This window comes from Lissotriton vulgaris, chromosome 7, assembly GCF_964263255.1.
Source record: "Lissotriton vulgaris chromosome 7, aLisVul1.2, whole genome shotgun sequence".
Classification (NCBI taxonomy): domain Eukaryota; kingdom Metazoa; phylum Chordata; class Amphibia; order Caudata; family Salamandridae; genus Lissotriton; species Lissotriton vulgaris.
In genome coordinates this window covers 1039832791-1039851498 of record NC_141695.1, presented here as the reverse complement: position 1 = coordinate 1039851498, position 18708 = coordinate 1039832791, and the positions used below count along the sequence as shown (strand labels likewise).

The window sequence follows — 18708 nt, the reverse complement described above, 5'->3', positions numbered from 1 at the left end:
TGTGATGTAGACTATCCCTGTTGCTGGGGGTGGGGCTGGGAGGGGGCTGGTTTTACTGACTTGTTAACACAAAATGGTGGATGGGGGTGCACTGCTTAACATACATACATACATATATTTTATTTATTTATTTATTTGAAATCGCGAACAAGACCCAAAGGGTTTCAGAGCGCTGTACCGAGTTGGCTCCAGCAAGTATACAAAACATAATGAAGGTAAGTGAAGTTACAACCTGTGGGAAAAAACATTCAAAGAATAAAGAGTAGGGGGTATCAGAGGAGCCATACAGAACGCAATGTAAAACATTATACAATAGAGAGAACCAAGAGGTGCGTTGTGAATCAAGGAATTATAACAAATTGGCTAGTGTTGCAAAATCAACAGTTAATGCAGCTAAAGGAGTTATCGAGGACTAGAACAAAAAGAACGTACAAGCATATAATAAAACATTAGTGAAATACTTCAAGATTTGGGTTATTAACAAAACACACGAGCATGATCAACGCTTTAACGTTCGTTCATTAGTAGTCTTTTGACCAGTTTTTTAAAGGAAGTAGTGGTAGGATTGGATCTGATCTCGGATGGCAAGGAGTTCCAGATTCTCAGAGCAAGACCGGCGAAAGCCCGGTTGTAGGATCTTTTCTTTTTGAATCTTGGAGGTTTCAAGAGAAGGGTGGAAGTACTTCTGAGGTTCAGACTGGAGTCCGATATCTCCAGCTTATTTGCTAGGTAGTACGGGGTATTGTAGTGCATGGCTTTATGAGTCAGACAAGCTATCTTGAGTCAGAGTCTAGCTTCAATAGATAACCAATATAGTTGCAAAAGGTTGGTGAAATGTGATAAATTCCTCGAGCCCGTTAAATGTCTAGCCGATGCGTTCAAGGTAGCTCTAAGTGGAGCCAGGTTAGCTTTGGGAAGTCCAACGAGGGTCACCAGCCCATATTCCAATCTAGGGATGATCAGGGATTGAACCGCCAGCCTATGATCTTCGGGGAGGAATGGTTTGATTTTCTTCAGTGTGTAGAGTTGGAAAGTGGCTCCCTTACTAGTAGCACTGATGTGGGTTGCATGTTTATCCAAGGTGATACCTAAAGATTTGGTAGAGTCTAGAACATGAGGTAGGTGTTTAATTCAGTCAAGAGTAGGAGCTGAGTGATTAGGTGGCGTGATCAAAAGAAATTCAGTTTTGAGAGTATTTAGTAGGAGATGGTTCTGAGCTAACCATTGTTGAGTTTGGGCGAGTGCAGCATTTAATGTTTTTATGTCCTCTTGCGAGGAGATCTTCAGGTACAATTGCGTGTCATCCGCATACATGTGTATTGAATGTTCGCTAGGTTCAGAATGACCGAAAGAGGCTCCATAAAGAGGTTGAAGAGATTGTGCGAGAGCGCTGCACCTTGAGGGACTCCAATCAGGACAGGGGTACTGGAAGCGAGGGCATGATTAACTTTTATCATATGGGTGCAGTTGTCAAGGAAGGAGGCAAACCAGTTTAGGACTGGGCCCGAAAATCCAATCCTATGTTGAAGAAGATCAATCTGGTTTTCATGTTTGATGGTATCGAAGGCTGAGGACAGGTCCAGAAGGATAAGGAGACAAGTGACAATTTGGTCTAGGGCTCTCACCACGTCATCAACAATGTGAGTTAGTGCCATTTTAGTACAGTGCCCTGCTCTGACTCCTGACTGATGAGGGTCCAGGAGTTGATATTTCTCAATATGGTTGCAGAGATGCAAATGTACGCATTTTTAAAGCAATTTAGCTAGAGGCATACTACTGGTGATAGGTCGAAAGTTGTTTGGACCTGATAGGTCCGCGCAGGGCTTCTCAGCAATGGCAGTAACTTGATCAGGTTTTAGGCAGTCCGGAATCTTTACCTGAAGGAGGGATTCATGAATGATCCTCAACCAAAGATGGAGAAAGGCTGAGATTAAATCTTTATAGAGCATGGCGGGTAGAGGATCACTGAAATGGTTGGAGGGTTAGATGGATGCCATGTAGTAAAGTAGCTCAGTGCAGTCAGGTAGGAGAAAACTACTCCATGAGGCATTGTTTTTGAGAGAGCCGCTCAAAGGCGAGTATATTGTAGTGGATTCTGCCCCCTCCCCTGATCCTGCGGGCGGTTTCTTGGATAACAAAGTTGGGGTGGCAGGTAACAGCTTCAGCTCTATTTTCCTTGTTTTTTCAGAGAAGTGAGCTGTAAAATCATCACCACTAGGGAGCAGGGATAAGGAGTAGCGCTTTGGTTAGAAGATTGGTTAGATTGTGCCTTAATGATTTTGAAGTTTTTTGGTCTATTTTTGGCTCATTCCAGTTGAATTCTGAAGTGTTCTCACTTTTCTCAGTTGAGAGAGAATTTTGTGGAAGGCGAGTTTCTCCAGAGTCTCTCAGGGAGTCTTAGATTGCGCAGTTTATCATTTAGGGCACCATTAAACCATGGATAGATAAAGTAACAATGTGTTAATTAGTCAACAATAAAGCCTTGCAGTCATGAAACAAGAGACAGTGCTAAGTTTACAAGTGTGCAGTATAAATGACAATTACTTCACTTGTCACACCCAACTTTAGACAGACACGAAGTAACAAAAAAGGACAACTTAGAAAATTTCAGATGGTGGATAAGCATGCAAGTTAATAATAGAAAGCGTGGCTAAGATTTTGGATTATGCTTGTTAGATGAACGAATACTTTGAACATTTCTCATGATTACTAAACCTGGTGAAGCTGGGACTAGAACTCGAATCTTCTTATTTCAAGGCTGACATAGATTACATTTAGTTGGAGCAAAACAAAGTGATGCCATTAAGTCTGGCTTATATAACTCTTTTAACTTGTGCATGGCACTTCCCAGTTTCTTGAATTGTATGCAGATGTGATGACTTTTGTTTCACAACAAGTTGAATAATTCTATGAACGCAATGATAAACAATACCAAATTGGTGATGAACACTTGCTTGCATTCTGCTGATATCCATGTCCTAGATTAGCAATGCATGCAGATAGTCATTTCAAATCTGGATTACCACAACAATGCCAACACTTTTTTGTCATATTATAAAAAAATGTATTCTTGTTCTTCTAGATCGCAGAAGTACGAATAAAATCACGCAAGGTGTCAAGGTGAGCGCATTTTCACATGCCCAGCTCAATTCCAGCAATATCCTATCAACTCTAAACCATTTGCCATCCTTATCCCATATGTCCATGGGTCTTTTAATCCTGCTTCTCATCCTCTAAATTTCTCTATCAACATCCTACCATACATTTGCTCAGTTTCCGGATCCTTCTATCTACAGATAAACTCTTTTCCTGATGATAAACACTCTTTTCATGCCCATCGCTATTACTTCACCAGAAGCCAAATCCAATCTACTCATACTTTGCATGGCTTTCAAATGAGTCTATTTTGCCTCCTGTTCATCACCCTCTCTTCTCGTGTAGCCTTTTAATTTTGGTGCACTTTCAATCCATACTTACAAACTCCACTGTATTGTCGGTAACCTGTTTTTTAGTGGTTAAAAATATTCTTTTTTTCTCAAAAGACACTACCTAAATTTATCAAGGAAAATTGTTAAATTACCTGCATATCACATATTCAGCTTCTTCTGTTGCAGGTGTTCTCTCCTTTGCATCGCTTATCAAATCCACTCCAATGAACAATCCAACACCCCTGTAAATGAAACAAAACTCTGTATCAAACAAGACTCAGAAAAACTGCAACTCTTAAAAAACATAAATAGGTTTCTGAAGATGATTTAATTTGGTATATTTTATTGAAAAAGCACTTTTACCCAAAGTGTTGGAAAACTTGATTTTAAAGGATATGAAGAGGTGCAAACACAAACACTTCATTGGTATACATTATATAGAAATTCCAAACAAAATACAAGTTCTTCCAATAGCTTCCCAAATATTGCCAAAGCTGTAAAAGTTGAGCATAACGGAGGCTGCAATTACAATGAAGCATGTGAAGGGAAAGCAGATCAGGGAGGTAGCAGGGAATAAAGAAAGCATTTATGTTTGGAAACTATATTTAGAAAGCGGAAATAGAAATTACTGGAATTAAGTAGCCATCTAACTTGTTTAAAAAAGGTGAAATATGTGGATTAGGGAAGACCGCAAGATAAAGAAAGTGGATGACTAGTGGAGCAGAGTTAGACCAGAAATAAAGCATGTAATAGACCCTGTCCAAGGCAATGAAGTAAGATAGGACCATAATAAAGTAGAATAATGATACTGGGTAATGAAGAAGACTGAATGTATAGGGACAGGCGTTTATAAACTACGTACCTTTATGTTATATCTTGTGGTCCGTCGTTGCCCTTAATGGAAGTAATGGGTCTATCTTTGGCCTAAGATCCCGGGTTAAGCCCAAGGGCAGTCTTAGTGTGACATACACTAAGTAAATGTACGTTGTCTGCTGTTGAGGCAGTGCTGAGCAATGGTCATATTGTCGGTATTGCACAGGGAATCTTGAAGTAAGAATAGTGGAGATTTATTTGGGTACCATTGGAAAGCGCATCTGGTGAAGTTCAGAGGGTTTTTCACTTGAGTGAGGGTAAAATTGCGCTAGTTGAGGTTTTGCTGGAAACAAAAGATAGTCTTGGATTGTATGTTTTTAAAAAACAAAACAGATTTTATTGACAGATCACAAAAAAATCGCAGAGCTCTGTACCCCAGAGGTATCTGCCAGTTAAATGTAGACATGAGTGACATCGCAATCCATCTTGACATTTTACATAGGTACCAAAAGACATAATATATGCAATGAACAGCCCTCCCTCCCACCCCTCCCCCCCCAAACGCCCCTCCCGGTTCTCCCCCCACGCACGGTTACTAACTTTCCAGCAATCAGCACACACACATCCATCGACACTGCACTCTCAAATGTCCAGTATTGGGTCCAGTTCTGGCGGAGGTTCGAGCCATAGACCCCTGAAGTCGGCCCAGCGTTTCCAAATTTTATAGTGCTTACGTGGGCATCCCCGGGCCAGAAATATGGGCTTCTCCATCCCCATGCAAAAATCTAGTCCTCTCTTCCTCACCACTAGTTACGGGGCCCTCGGGTCCTTCCACACCCTGGCTATATCTCTTTTGGCTACCGTGAGCCCCAACAGCAGTAAGTGTCTCTTGTAGAGGTTACCCCCACCCCATCCATCACATGCAAAAGGCCCAATTGTGGTGTACGTGGGAGCACCCACCCCAGTGCCTCGTCTAATCCATTCCATATCCCGTTCCAGAACCTGTCTAAGTGGCTACAACTCCACACCGTGTGCAGGAACGTTCCCTCCGCCTGGCCACATCTAGTACAATCCGGAGATGCAATGAGGCCCGCCCGCCACAGCCTCCGCCTAGTAAAATGCACCCTATGTAGGTATTTAAATTGGATAAGCCTAAGGCGGACAGATATGGCAGCGCCTCCAGGGTTTGTGAGAGCCTCATTCAAGTCCTCTTCGTCCAGTGTTCCAATGTCTTCCTCCCAAGTCTCCCTCAGCTTCTGCAATGTGGAGGAGCAAAGTATGTTCAGGGACTGGTATATGCGTGAAATTTTCTTGGTTTCTATATCCCCCATGAAAACCCTAGCTTCCAGGGGGCTAAACTCAGGAAGGGAGGTCAACCCCTCCAGCTAAGGGGTCAGAGCATGGCGGAGCTGTAGGTACCTAAAAAATTGGGTGTGGGGCATATTATATTCTGTACTCAGTTCCTGGAACAACTTAAGTGACGTCCCTGACATGACATCCCCCAATTTAGATATCCCTATGGCGTCCCACCCCGTAAAGCCCTGCAGCGCTGCCAGGTCGGGTAGGCGGCCGTTTCGCCAAAGGGGGGTTTCTTCGGTCAGGGTCCGCCACCACCCCATTCTACGCAGAGCTTGCCTCCAAATGTCAAACACTACCTGTGTAACTGGTGGCAGCGCCTTACGCCTCTGTGCCGAATAGAGAATAGTGTGTAGTGTGTGAGGTTCCATCAGAAACCACTCCAGGCCATAGACTGGGTCTCCCCTGTCCCCATACCACCATTCATTCAATACTAGGAGATGCGAAGCTTGGTAATAGGAGAGGACATCAGAGGTCGCCAAGCCACTACTATATGTTGACCTAAAGCACGTGCGCAGCGCCACCCGAACGGAGCCGCCCACCCAAAGAAATTGTCCTAGAACGGAGTCCACCTGTTTAAACCAATGAGGTGGGATGTGATAGGGGTAGTTTTGCAGTTTGTAGAGGACCGAGGCAGGGCCACCATTTTAAAAATGGCCGATCTGCCATATATTGTCAGGGACATGCATGACCACGTTTTAATATCATCCCGGGTCCGCTCCCAGACTGGTGCCACGTTCCGCTCCCAAGATACCTCGGGGATCTCCGACAGGTACACCCCCAGATATTTGATGCCCCCGACTGCTACATGTAGCGCTGAGGCCCAGTCCCCTACCACCAGGCCACTCTCCAATACCCAAAGTGTAGATTTACGTGGGTTCATGTACAGCCCCGAAGTCTCCCCAAAGATCTGGAGGATGCGCAAGAGACGGAGCCCCGACCTATTGAGGTCCGTTAAAAAGAACAGGACGTCATCCGCATATAACACTATTCTATCTGACAGGCCGTGCTCCCATTCCAACCCCTTCATCTGCGCATCCATACTGTTGGACCCGGCCCTTTTGGCAGGTTCACCCCGAGACTTTTTGCTTTTTCCTAGCCTGTTTCTGTGACCTGGTGTTGGTGATTTTAGGCATCTGCGCACTTTTTCACTGTGGTACAGTGTAAAGTGCTTGAGCTCTCTGTGTATGTGTGGTGAGTGACCTGCCCTCCCATAGGAATTAATGGGGAATATGTATGCCCATGGTAGTTCCTGATGTGTGGGGAGTGCAGGGTCGAGTTTGGTATGTGCAAACTCTTGAGATTGAATGCTGCGGAATGGTATATGCGGCATGAATGTTTCTAGTGGATAAGTGCCACTTTTAGAAGTGGGAATATTTGTGTAATTTGTGTCTGGCGTGTGATTGGCTGAGGCTGGCTGGTGAGCCTGGCTCCAAGAGTCTGGGAGGGTCTGCCCCTGTGGTGAATGGAGTGTTTAGCATGCTGATGTGAGGGGAGGAGTGAGCCTGGGCCTGCTTGTGGATTGACCGTCTGGTTTGAGGGTCCTGAATGGGTCTAGGTTTTCCCCACACAATGCTGGCTCCACCCCCTGGGGTGCGTCTGATGTCCCTAGCCTGGCCAGTGAAAGGAATTCCCTATAACCAGTTCTAGCTGGTTTTCACACTGCCTGCACCCTTTAGACAAAGGATTTTGGGTATAAAAAGGGTGCTGTGACACTCTAAAAATGTTCTTGTTTTTGGACTTGAATCTTACCAGGGGAGTGCTGCTTTTTGGGCCCAGGGGAATCCCTGGGCCCTGCCCAGCCCCTGCATACCTGATGGACTTGTCCTGGACCTCTGATGGACTTGTCCTGGACCCCTGAAGGACTTTTTGTGGACCTTTACTTGTCCCTAGCGCTGGGAGTGCTTTGCTTTCACCCCTAGCGCCTGGTGACGCTTTATTTCTGCTTTAGCGCTAGGAGCGCTTTATTCCTGATTATAGCGCTTGGGAGCGCTTTGTTTGCTGGAAACGCGAGTGCCCGCCTCGCTTTGTTTTTGTTATTATTTAACTCGAGGGAGCCCACCCCTTGGTTAATTCAGCCCCCGCCTACAGTGCCTGGACGGGCCGCCGCGCTGCCCGCGACGACCCAGAAGCAGCTTTCTGGCCGGCCAATCCCGGCCCAGGAGAAGGACCGGATGTCCTACCCACCGGCCGGAGAGAGAAGCCTCGTTTTTCGTTGCCGGTCTCCCATGCGTTGGAGGGAGACCGAAGATGTGCCGGGGTGTTGCGGCCTGTGGCGGGGCTCCCGTGTGCTGAGGGAGCCCCGAGAGAGAAGGGAGAAGAAGCGTGGCCTGCTGCTGGGGCTCCCGTGTGCTGAGGAAGCCCCGGGGAGAGAAGGAAGCGCCGGCGAAGGAGAGCCGCCGCCCAACAGAGAAGTCCCACGCCGCCTGTGCAAAGAAGCACCGTCGAGGTCTGGTAGGTCGGGGCTGGGCCGGGTGATGCGGGGGCAGCACTGTTGCTGCTCCGCGAGGGAGCAGATGGATTATTGTGGTGCCGGAGAAGGCACTGTGTTAAGAGCGGCCCCGTGCGTCAGTGGGCCGCTCCGACGAGGAGGATGGTTGCTCGGGCCTAGAGGGGCCCACGCTTTGTTCTTTAGGGGAGGGTGGTGTCGAGGCACGTTGTCGGTGGTCGCCCCCTCCCCCTGTGCCCCATACCTGTGCGGCGCCCATCTTCAGAGCGGCCCCGATGGCAGCGGGCCGCTCCAGCCTATGGGGGCACTTGTGTAGAGAGCCTGTGTGGCTCTGACTGGGGCACACTTTATTTAAACCGACCATGTCCCTCACGACGCTCCACAGTATTTACGGGGCATTTCTTTTGATCACGAGTCCCCCGAGGGGGGACTCCAACGGTTGGGGGCATATGTTGTGACAGAGCCTGTGTGGCTCCAACGTGGACACAAGTGTTTTCAGAGCCTGTGTGGCTCCAGCAGTGGGTGCAGTTTGCGCCTAAGGGTCAGTGAGGACCCTGTCGCAGTTTTGATTCTCAGCTGCCCAGCAATTAGTGGGCAGCTGCACCGTTTAGGTCTTGTGATGTCCTCAGGTGCCCAGCAAAGAGTGGGCACCTGCAACGTTTAGGTTTTGCGCCAGTGGCGCACCCCTGACTGGCGCTGCATGGCAGCACGCCCTGACATTCTGGACAACAGGGCTCTTTAGTCCCTTTATTAGATGGGGGCTGGTATGTGATTTTATTTAGGCGCAATATGATTATCTATTTGATGGTAATTGCCTAATGTGAGTTTTGCGCAATGTGATGTGGTGCTAGGAAATGCAATGCATTTAATATGATTACGCACTTTGATCTTACACCTCTGAATGTTTTTAGGCATCATGTGTTCTTGCGCTATTGAGTTAGGTTCTGGCACCTCTGAATGATTTTATGCATCATGGGTCTTCCTTGATTTTACACCTCTGAATGTGTTGGTTTATGCATCATGTGTTTTTCCTTCCTTGCACCTCTGAATGTGTTTTTGATGCATCATGTGCCTTGTTATTACACCGCTGAATGTATGTCTTATGCATCATGTGTTTTTCCTTCCCTACACCTCTGAATGTTGTTTATGCATCATGTGTAATGTGTTCTTACCTATACCCCTAAATGTATTTTATTATTAGGTGGTTGTTCTTTTTAGTACCGGTGGTCCTAGTGAGGTCCTGGTTCCCAGCGTGACATTCTCCTCAGGTGTTTAGGGTTGCGTAGATGGTACTTACCTGTTACCAGTAGTTACTGGTTGTGATCTATAACTGTTATCTTGTGCTATACTTATTCTAAGTTCAAGAAGTGCTATTTCTAAAAGTGTTGATTCTGACAGTGACCCATGTGGCCCTGTCCTGTACATAATCCCTTGTGAATATTGCCCGTGCCAGTTGGCACCATGTATATTGTGTGATACTATCTGATGTGTTTTTACAATACAAAAGTTATTTTATAATAACCTTGTGTAGAGTTCCTTTTGTGGTGTGCCTAGGATGCTGTTGCTGTTGTGCGCTGGCGCAAATGCTTTACACATTGCCTCCGGGATAGGCCTGTCTGCTCGTGCCAAGCTACCAGGGGGTGAGCAGGGGTTATCTTGGCGTGTGACTCCCTTGCCCTGACTAGAATGGTGGTTACTGCCTAGCTTTGGCGTCAGCCTTAGCCAACCAGAAATAGCCAGTTCTAACACATACGTACCCATGCAGCCAATGGCTCCATGGCCAAGGCGAACAGGTAGGGTGAGAGGGGGCAGCCTGCCTGGTACCCCTCCCGATAGCAAAATTCGAGGACGAGACCCCCGCCACCCTGACCAAAGCCGTCAAATCAGTGTATAGTAATCTCAAATAGGACATAAAGTGGGGTCCAAAGTTTAGCCGGGGCAGGAGCGAGACCAAGTACGTCCAGCTTAGCGAATCAAACGCCCTGTCCATGTCGGCCAGAAAAAGCGCCGCCTGCACCCCCGCCAACCGAACCGCTACCGCAACATGTGCCCGCCTGTTGAGGCATAAAGCCAGCCTGGTCAGGGTGTATGAGATCTGCAATGTACGGCAATAACCTATTAGCCAACGCCTTGGCCAATACTTTGGCCTCTACATTTAATAGGGAGATCGGGCGGTATGAGGCATGCTGCTCCAGGGGCCGACCGGGCTTGTGAAACACCACTACCTCAGCGTGTCTCCAGTCCGGAGGTAGGCAGCATGATCCCTGGCCTCCTCCACCACCACCTTATAATGGGCCCCGAATTGTAGATGACATTTTTTGAAGAATTCACTGGGGAACCCATTGGGGCCGGGAACCTTGCCAGCGTTCAGCTCACCCAGGGTGGCCCCCAGCTCATCCTCCGTTAACGGGAGTTCAAGGCGGTCTCGTGCTTCATCTGAAACCGCGCGCGCGGCAGATCTGCTATAAACTTGTCGACTAAATATACGGAGAGGCATTCATTCGGGGCATATAATTCTGCGTAATAGGCAGCAAAGCCCTCATCGAGCTCCTTGGGGTCTGTGATGGGGACCCGGTGTCATCTTGAATCCTCAGGAGGGTCTGAGTCTGAAATATGCCCTGACACAGGCTGTGTAGCATTGTCCCTGATTTGTTGCCCCATTGGTATACTCTACTACGGGTCGCCAGCCACAACTGTCGCGCCTCATCCAGCAATAGAGAGGAATAGGACTGCTGCACCAGCAAGAGCTGCCCAACCGTCTGGTCCTCCCCTCAACCCCGCCACGATGCTCCAATTCCCTGATCTCCACCTCAGCTTGGACTAAGGTCGCCCTGCGCCTCCTTCCCGCAATGTGGGTTTCATTGCCTCCCATAACGTTGTCACATCTGCCACCGTCCCTACATTCTCGGACAGGTAGTGAGCTATGGCCTCACTCATATGCTTTTGATAGTCTACTAATTGCAGATGCCAAATGGAGAGACGCCAGCGAAATGGCTATCTCCGCCTATCCAAACAGATGTCTACAGCAGTGGGGGAGTGGTCGGACGGCCGCGCGGTAGTATATCTGCGGCCTCCACTCTACCTATTGCCGCCCTGGGAACAAATATGTATTCCAGCCTAGAGAAGGATCTATGAACCGCGGAGAGGAAAGTATATTCTCGTTGGGCGCCATGCGTGTGCCTCCAGGTATCCACCCAATTCAGGTTCCTTATCATGTCACTCAGTTTGCTGAGACTAGCAGCAACACTCCCTCCCCCAGGCCGGCGCCTTTCTTGCGCACTGTCCATTACATCGTTCCAATCCCCACCCACCACTGCAAGTACATTCAGGATGTTTGCCCACACAGCAAAAATCTTCTCAACGAGGGACCACTGTAGAGGGGGTGGGGCATACACACAACCCAGTACAATGGGTTCCTCCCCTAGTGTACATTGAATAAATATATAACGGCCCTGCGTATCTATCCAATGGGTGGAATGGACATATGGAACCCTGTGGTGCACTAAAATGGCTACCCCCCTAGACTCTTTTGTAAAGCCTGCGTGAAAGACCTGATGATAGCCAAATCGTTGGAGGCATAACGTTTCATTACCCAGGAGATGTGTTTCCTGCAACATCACTTAATCAGCCCCCGCCTTCTTTGCGTGCCGCAATACAGCCCCTTCGTTTCATCTTATCCATCACTCCCCTCACAGCTGATGATGCGAAAAGAGCCCCCGGGCCCACTGACCCTACTCCGAGCACGACATCAAGACCACCTGGATCAAAGAGCCACAATACGCGCCATGAAGGTGTACACTCGACCAGCAATGCTACGTTGCCAGAACCGTGCGTCCCCCCCAAACCAACCTCAAACAGCCCACCCTGCCCCCAACTCCCTTCCCCACCCCATACCTCAAAAAACAATGAAGTACCTGTTGCGGTGTAGCGGGGCCTCAAACCCCAACATTAGGTTGAGGACCCTCCACGCCTATGGATCCCCATAGAACTACCCTACCCTCGGACAACCCTCAACTACCAACCCACAACTGGGGGAACCCCCCGCCTGTGATTAACCCTCCCTCCACCCCGGCTACCCTTGATTCACCTACCAAAATATCTATACACTCCAACAATATTTGGTGCCTAGGTTTTGGATTGTATGTTTCTATTTATTTATGTCTTTTATTGGAGCAGACTAGCTGGTTTTTATGTAGTTTTAAAACATTTTTTTTTATTTATATCATTTATTAGCCAAGAACAAAAATAGATAATCATGCAGCGTGACATGTATATCAGAAGTTATATTAGACAGTGACGTTGTATTCATACCTTTGCCGCAGGTGCATTAGATGCAGCACATCAGCCCCACATTACTCACCTGTAATAGCGACATACCTCAATATACATTACATCATTACTGAAAGCATTAGAGACATAGGGATATTAGAAAGACCATAAATCATGACGGAGATGCTCATCATATCAGTACATTGTTGATTATCAGTAAGGGAGACAAATATAGGAAAGGTCCTGATACATAGTCAGCATAAGCAATGTCCAAACAGTATGAAGCCACTAGGGTGCCAGGATGATCCATCTTCAGCATCCAACAGTTACTCACCATTCATTAAGGATGAGTCAGAGTCTCCCTCCTCCCCTCGCGTGAGATATGCTTGTAGCGGACCCCACACATCTCTTGGTCTAGAGGCCATCGGTAGTGTTTCAGCATAAACAGAGGTTTGCTCCTGACAATAGATAACATTCCGTAGCCATTCCTTAAACTTTGGGGCCCTCCTCCAACCCCAGCGGCAAGCCACTCTGCGTTTGGCCATTAATAGAGCAATATCTAGGAATTTTCTACTGTGTTTGGGTATTTGTGCAGTATATCCCAACAGCATGATCAAAGGATCTCTCTCCAACGCAGTACCCAGCATGTGTTCAAGGGCCTTATGCACCTGCGTCCAGTACTCCCACACCGCCGGACATTTCGATGCCAGATGCAAGAAGCCCGCTCCAGCCCCTTTACACCTGTCACATCTATCATTATCAGAGAGCTGACATTTTTATTTTTTGGCGGGGTGTAATAGATACGTTGCAAGAACTTGTAATGCATGACCTTGAATCTACAATTAGCCGATACATATTTTGTGACACTACAGCAATACTTCCATTGGTCATCAGTAACCTTTCATCCCAGATCTTCACTCCAATGTATGCGAGCTGAACCTTCCACCCCGCGTTGCTGTGCCCGTATGTTACGGTATATACCCGACACCAATTGTTTCCCATCGGGAGAGCTAAGCATAAAGTGCAAGAGAACAAAAATTTCCGGTTCACTGGGGAAGTCGGGAAGAACCGCCCTCATTTCTTGCCTCAGTCGCACGTACAGAAAAACCTCCAATGGCGTGGGCCGCACATCCTGGAACAGGTGCTCTATTGAGCGAAACATTCCCTCATGGAACAGATCAACCCATGTAATGACATGAAGTCGTTTGCACAAGGCTCGAAAGCCCATTTCCCATAGAATTACCATATTTGGGTGACATGTGAGCGGACGTCGCAGAGAATACAACAGCTGAGATTCCAGGAGACGCGACATGCGTCTCCATGTATCCACCGTGCAAGTTACTGTTGTGAATGGTGTCTCTATAGAACTAAGAGGACTGTTTATGAGGCCGCTCAAAGGGAGAGGATGTACAAGCCAATCCTCAGTTGCTAGTTGTGGCATGTATGGCTTAGGCGACATCCAGTGATATGCGTAATGAGCTTGCGCACTAATATAGTAGGCTTCAAAGTCGAGAATGTCAAATCAACCCCTATCATAGGGCTGTGTGAGGACCGACCATCTAAGTTGTGGTTGTTTGCCACCCCATATTAAGCGTATTAACTCAGTGTGCAAGGTTTTGAAGAAAAATGCTCCAGGGTAATAGAGAATATTAAGAAATGAATAGAGAAATTGGGGGAGAACCACCATCTTTATAAGAGAGTCTCTTCTTGCCAAAAACAAGGACAAAGAGATCCAGCGTGTGACATTAGTTGTCGGCCTCGTGATCGCTGTGCCATAGTTTAACCCTTTCACTGCGGGGCTAATTTCCCCGCGGGGCGGGGGAGGGGGGCCGCGCACGGCGCCGCTGTGCTGATGACGAGCCCAGGCTCGTCATGCAGCACGGTGCTCGTGTGCTCATGACGAGCCTGGGCTCGTCATGAACCCGCCCGCGCAATGGAACGCTCAGCACAGCTGGGGAATTAGCCCCGCGTGAGAGCGTTCCACGGCTCATGACGAGCCCAGGCTCGTCATGAGCACACGAGCACCGTGCTGCATGACGAGCCTGGGCTCGTCATCAGCACTGAAGGGGTTAATCAGACTGTTTCCTCCCTGTCCCTAGATACTTGTATGCCTAAATACCTACGGTCAGAATCGCACCATTCTAGAGGAAAGTCCAACGAGAATTTGGAGACCGCAGGTGTAAGTTGGAAAAATTGCGATTTTTCCCAGTTGATGTTGACATCTGAGAGCTGTCCAAACACCAGAAATTCTCTCAACAGGGGGTTAATATTTTGCTGAGGTTCCCTGATACATAATGTGACGTCAGCGCATAGCAAAATCAAAATTTGATGCTGAAAGCACTGAAATGCCCTATCTCGGTGGAGCTGATGCAGTCTAGACGCCAACGGCTCAAGCGCTATGGCAAAAAGTAACGGGGAAAGCGGGCACACCTGGCGAGTGCCCCCGATATGGAAAGCGGTACAAAAGGGGGTGGTGATGGACGGAGCATCTGAACCAATCAAACACTCACACCCAGTCAACAGATCTGGGTTTTATCCATCACTGTTCTTTAGCCCACTCTGCCACCCCAGTTCAGACATGGCCATATGCAACTCAGTCTGACCCTGTGCCTCATAGGAACAGTCCAGCCCGAACTGCCAAGCCATGCCTTCCCTGGACCGGAAACAAGCTTCCTAGGACCGGTTTCTGGCAAAGCAGCCGTCTTCAGCCAGGCTTGCTTGAATCCAGTGGCAAAGTGAGCAATGGACTCGCATCTAAGCATACCTTGCCAACTCATGGCGAACAAAGCGGTACAAAAGGGGGTGGTGATGGACAGAGCATCTGAACCAATCAAACACTCATACCCAGTCAATAGATCTGGGTTTTATCCATCACCGTTCTTTAGCCCACTTTGCCACCCCAGTTCAGACATGGCCATATGCAAATCAGTCTGGCCCTGTGCCTCATGGGAACAGTTCAGCCCGAACTGCCAAGCCATGCCTTCCCTGGCCGGAAACAAGCTTCCTAGGAGCGGTTTCTGGCATTGCAGCCGTCTTCAGCCAGGCTTGCTTGAATCCAGTGGCAAAGTGAGCAAGGGAATCACGTCTGAGCATACCCTGCCAACTTATGTCGAACAAAGCGGTACAAAAGGGGGTGGTATGGCCATGTCTGAACTGGGGTGGCTTGGTGAGCAAAATATTGATGGATTAAAACCAGATCTGTGACTGGGGGTGAATTTTTTGCCATTGTGCAAAATTATGTCCATCATCTTGTGTGTTTTGCTGTTCACCCTATGTGGGAAGGGTATGCCCAGTCGTGGGTCCCGTGCTCACTAAGCCACTGGAATCAAGCTATCCTGGCTGAAGATGGCGGATAGCCAGAAACCTGTCCTAGGATGCTTGATTCCGGTCCAGGGAAAGACATGGCTTGGCAGTTCGGGCTGGACTGTTCCCCTGAGGACAGGGTCAAGACTGATTTGCAGATGGCCATGTCTGAACTGGGGTGGCTTGGTGAGCAAAATAACGATGGATTAAACCCAGATCTGTGACTGGGGGTGAATGTTTTGCCATTGTGTAACATTCCGTCCATCATCTTGTGTGTTTTGCTGTTCACCCTATCTTGGAAGGGTATGCCCAGATTTGGGTCCTGTTCTCACTACGCCACTGGAGTCAAGTTATCCTGGCTGAAGATGGCAGATAGTCAGAAACTGGTCCTAGGATGCTTGATTCCGGGCCAGGAAAGACATGGCTTGGCAGTTCGGGCTGGACTGTTCCCATGAGGCACAGGGTCAAGACTGATTTGCATATGGCCATGTCTGAACTGGGGTGGCTTGGTGAGCAAAATAACAATGGATTAAACCCAGATATGTGACTGGGGGTGAATGTTTTGCCATTGTGTAACATTCCGTCCATCATCTTGTGTGTTTTCCCGATATGGAAAGAGCAGTGGACAGATGACCATTTATCAGCACTCTAGCAGAAGGCCGATGATACAGCAGCTGCACCCAAGATATAAATAATTGAGGGAAACCCATTCTCTGCAAGACTTTAAACAGGTAACACCACTCTACAGAGTCAAATGCTTTAAAGGCATTTAGAAATACTGCGGCAACCGGAAATTCTGGCGCCACAGTCTGTATCAAAGAGAACAGAGTACGTAAATTGTTAGTAGTAGCCCTACCAGAGATGAACCCTGATTGGTCAGGGAGAATGATCTTATCCATGAGAAGTGTCTGTCGTGCGGCTAAAAGCTTGGCTAATATTTTTGTGTCACAGTTGATGAGCGACAGTGGTCTAAAAGAGTGGCAAGCCCTGGGAGGTTTACCAGGTTTTAGCAAAGATGTAATGACCACTTCACACATCGAGGGAGGAATTATCCCCACTTCCAAGGACTCTTCGAATACTTCATGTAAAACTGGCACCATAACATCAATGTAATACTTATAAAACTCAGCAGGCAGGCCATCCAAGCCTGGTGCCTTCCCGTTCTTTAAGGACATGATGGCCTCCCTAATCTCATCAGTCTCGAGTGGAGCGCAAAGGATTTGTCTATGAAGATCACTGAGCCAGCATAACGCCACATCCCCCATAAACTCATTAAGCTCCACCTCTCCATGCCTTTGCGTGGTATATAATGTAGCATAATGGGAAGTGAAGGTTTCTAGGATGCCTACGGTGTCTTGACAGACCACTATCCCCGGTTTCTCTATCTCCAATACACTGTTGTTAAATCGTGGACAGCGTGTAATCTCAGACAATACCCTCCCCATACCGCCACGCAACCCAATAGCGCCCTCTAAAATTGACTTCCCTGGCAGCCTCTTATTCGTAGGCAGACAGTTTGGTCATAAAATCTCTCTGTACCTGACCGGTTTCCCCCTCCAACATTCGACCCTCCAGTCTCTTCAGATCCTGCTCTAAAGTCCTCAGTGTCTGCTGTATGTCTCCCAATTCCCCGAAGTTTTTGGAGATACAATACCCCCGTATAGTGACTTTAAAGGCTTCCCATATTATCTCCACACTTTCTACGGAGCCTTTATTTCGAATAAAGAAGTCCCTTATTTCTTCCTCTAGTTCAGTCCGAAAGACCAAGTCCAATAATGCATTCAACTGCATTCGCCACGTCGGCCTGGGCCTATCATAACCAGGTACACTAATCGTAATTCTTACAGGGTAATGATCAGAGTATGTCCTAGCGAGATGTGAAGCATTACATAGGCCTATACCTAACTCCTTGGAAAGCAGGCAATAGTGTAGCCATGCCCATGTCCCCTTGTGTGACGTCAAGTGAGTCCCTTCCCGCTGCAGCGGGTGTAGTCGACGCCAGCTGTCCACCAGACCCGCCTCTTCCACTATGCCAGCCAGCACCTTACAAGATTTGTTATTATAATGTACTGCGGCATCAGCTCTATCCTGAGCGGGAATCAAAGCAACGTTAAAATCCCCCCTCCCCCCTCGCCCCCCACCACCCCCCCAAGATAATGTGCGTAGGCCCTAAGTCCACTAGTCCACTATTTTACCCCACAGGGACGTGAAGAATTCAGGCGTATCCACATTGGGGGCATAACAATTTGCAATCGTTACAGAATCCCTTCCCATTCTCCCCCATACAATGATATACCTCCCCTGTGGATCCGATATTGTACCTGCAAGAGCAAAGGGGACACGATGCTGAACTAATATGGCAGTGCCTCGCGCATAGAATGAGAAGAAAACGCTTGTATACTCGCCCATCTATTGGCAAAAGTATTGCGGACTGTGAGTGTATATGCGTATCCTGCAGCAATGCCACCTGTATCCGCTGCCTGTCCAGATAAGCCAAGACCTGCCTACACTTCCTTGCATCGTTCAGCTCTCTGACATTCCAAGATATCACCCTTAAGTCCACTGAAGCATCCCAATTATGACAGTATCAATCAATCCCAACCCCCTCCCCCCTCAACATCCAAGAAAACCAATACAGCAGGGGTACTCCAATTGAAGGAATCCCATCAGGTGGCTCACTGGTACCTCACACCTGTATAGGAGACCTACAACAGCTGGTCTGTCCCCCTTTAGGCAGCGAGGGTGTCCGGCTCTTCATATCATCCGTGTTCCGCTCACCTGCACCATTCCCATGCAAAGGCTCATATCACAGGGCAGTTGTGAAAGAGAAAAAAACCAAAAACCTTTTAGTCAGTAGAAAATGTAAATCAGTGCGGCGCTCTCAGTGGGACCCAACTGCATCATCCTTGAAGAGGTTCATTCCACATCCGAGAGATGTGTCTCTAGTGTGTCATCCCGTTCTGGAGTCGTGGTCTTTCTCCGCTTAACTTTCTTGAGGAAATCCTCCACTTGTTGCGATTTCATGTAGATCATTTGAGTGCCCTGGTATGTGACCCGGAGACGCGCCGGATACAACAGGATATAATCCAC

General features: G+C 48.0%; 1 protein-coding gene across 1 annotated transcript in view; it reads right to left on the bottom strand.

Annotated features, from left to right (window-relative positions):
* Positions 1-18708, bottom strand: part of PHYKPL (5-phosphohydroxy-L-lysine phospho-lyase) — a 508199-nt gene that overhangs the window by 106442 nt on the left and 383049 nt on the right. The window contains exon 10 of the mRNA XM_086931482.1: positions 3581-3670. Coding sequence (XP_086787608.1) covers positions 3581-3670 — 90 coding nt within the window. The remainder of the gene's footprint in view (positions 1-3580; positions 3671-18708) is intronic.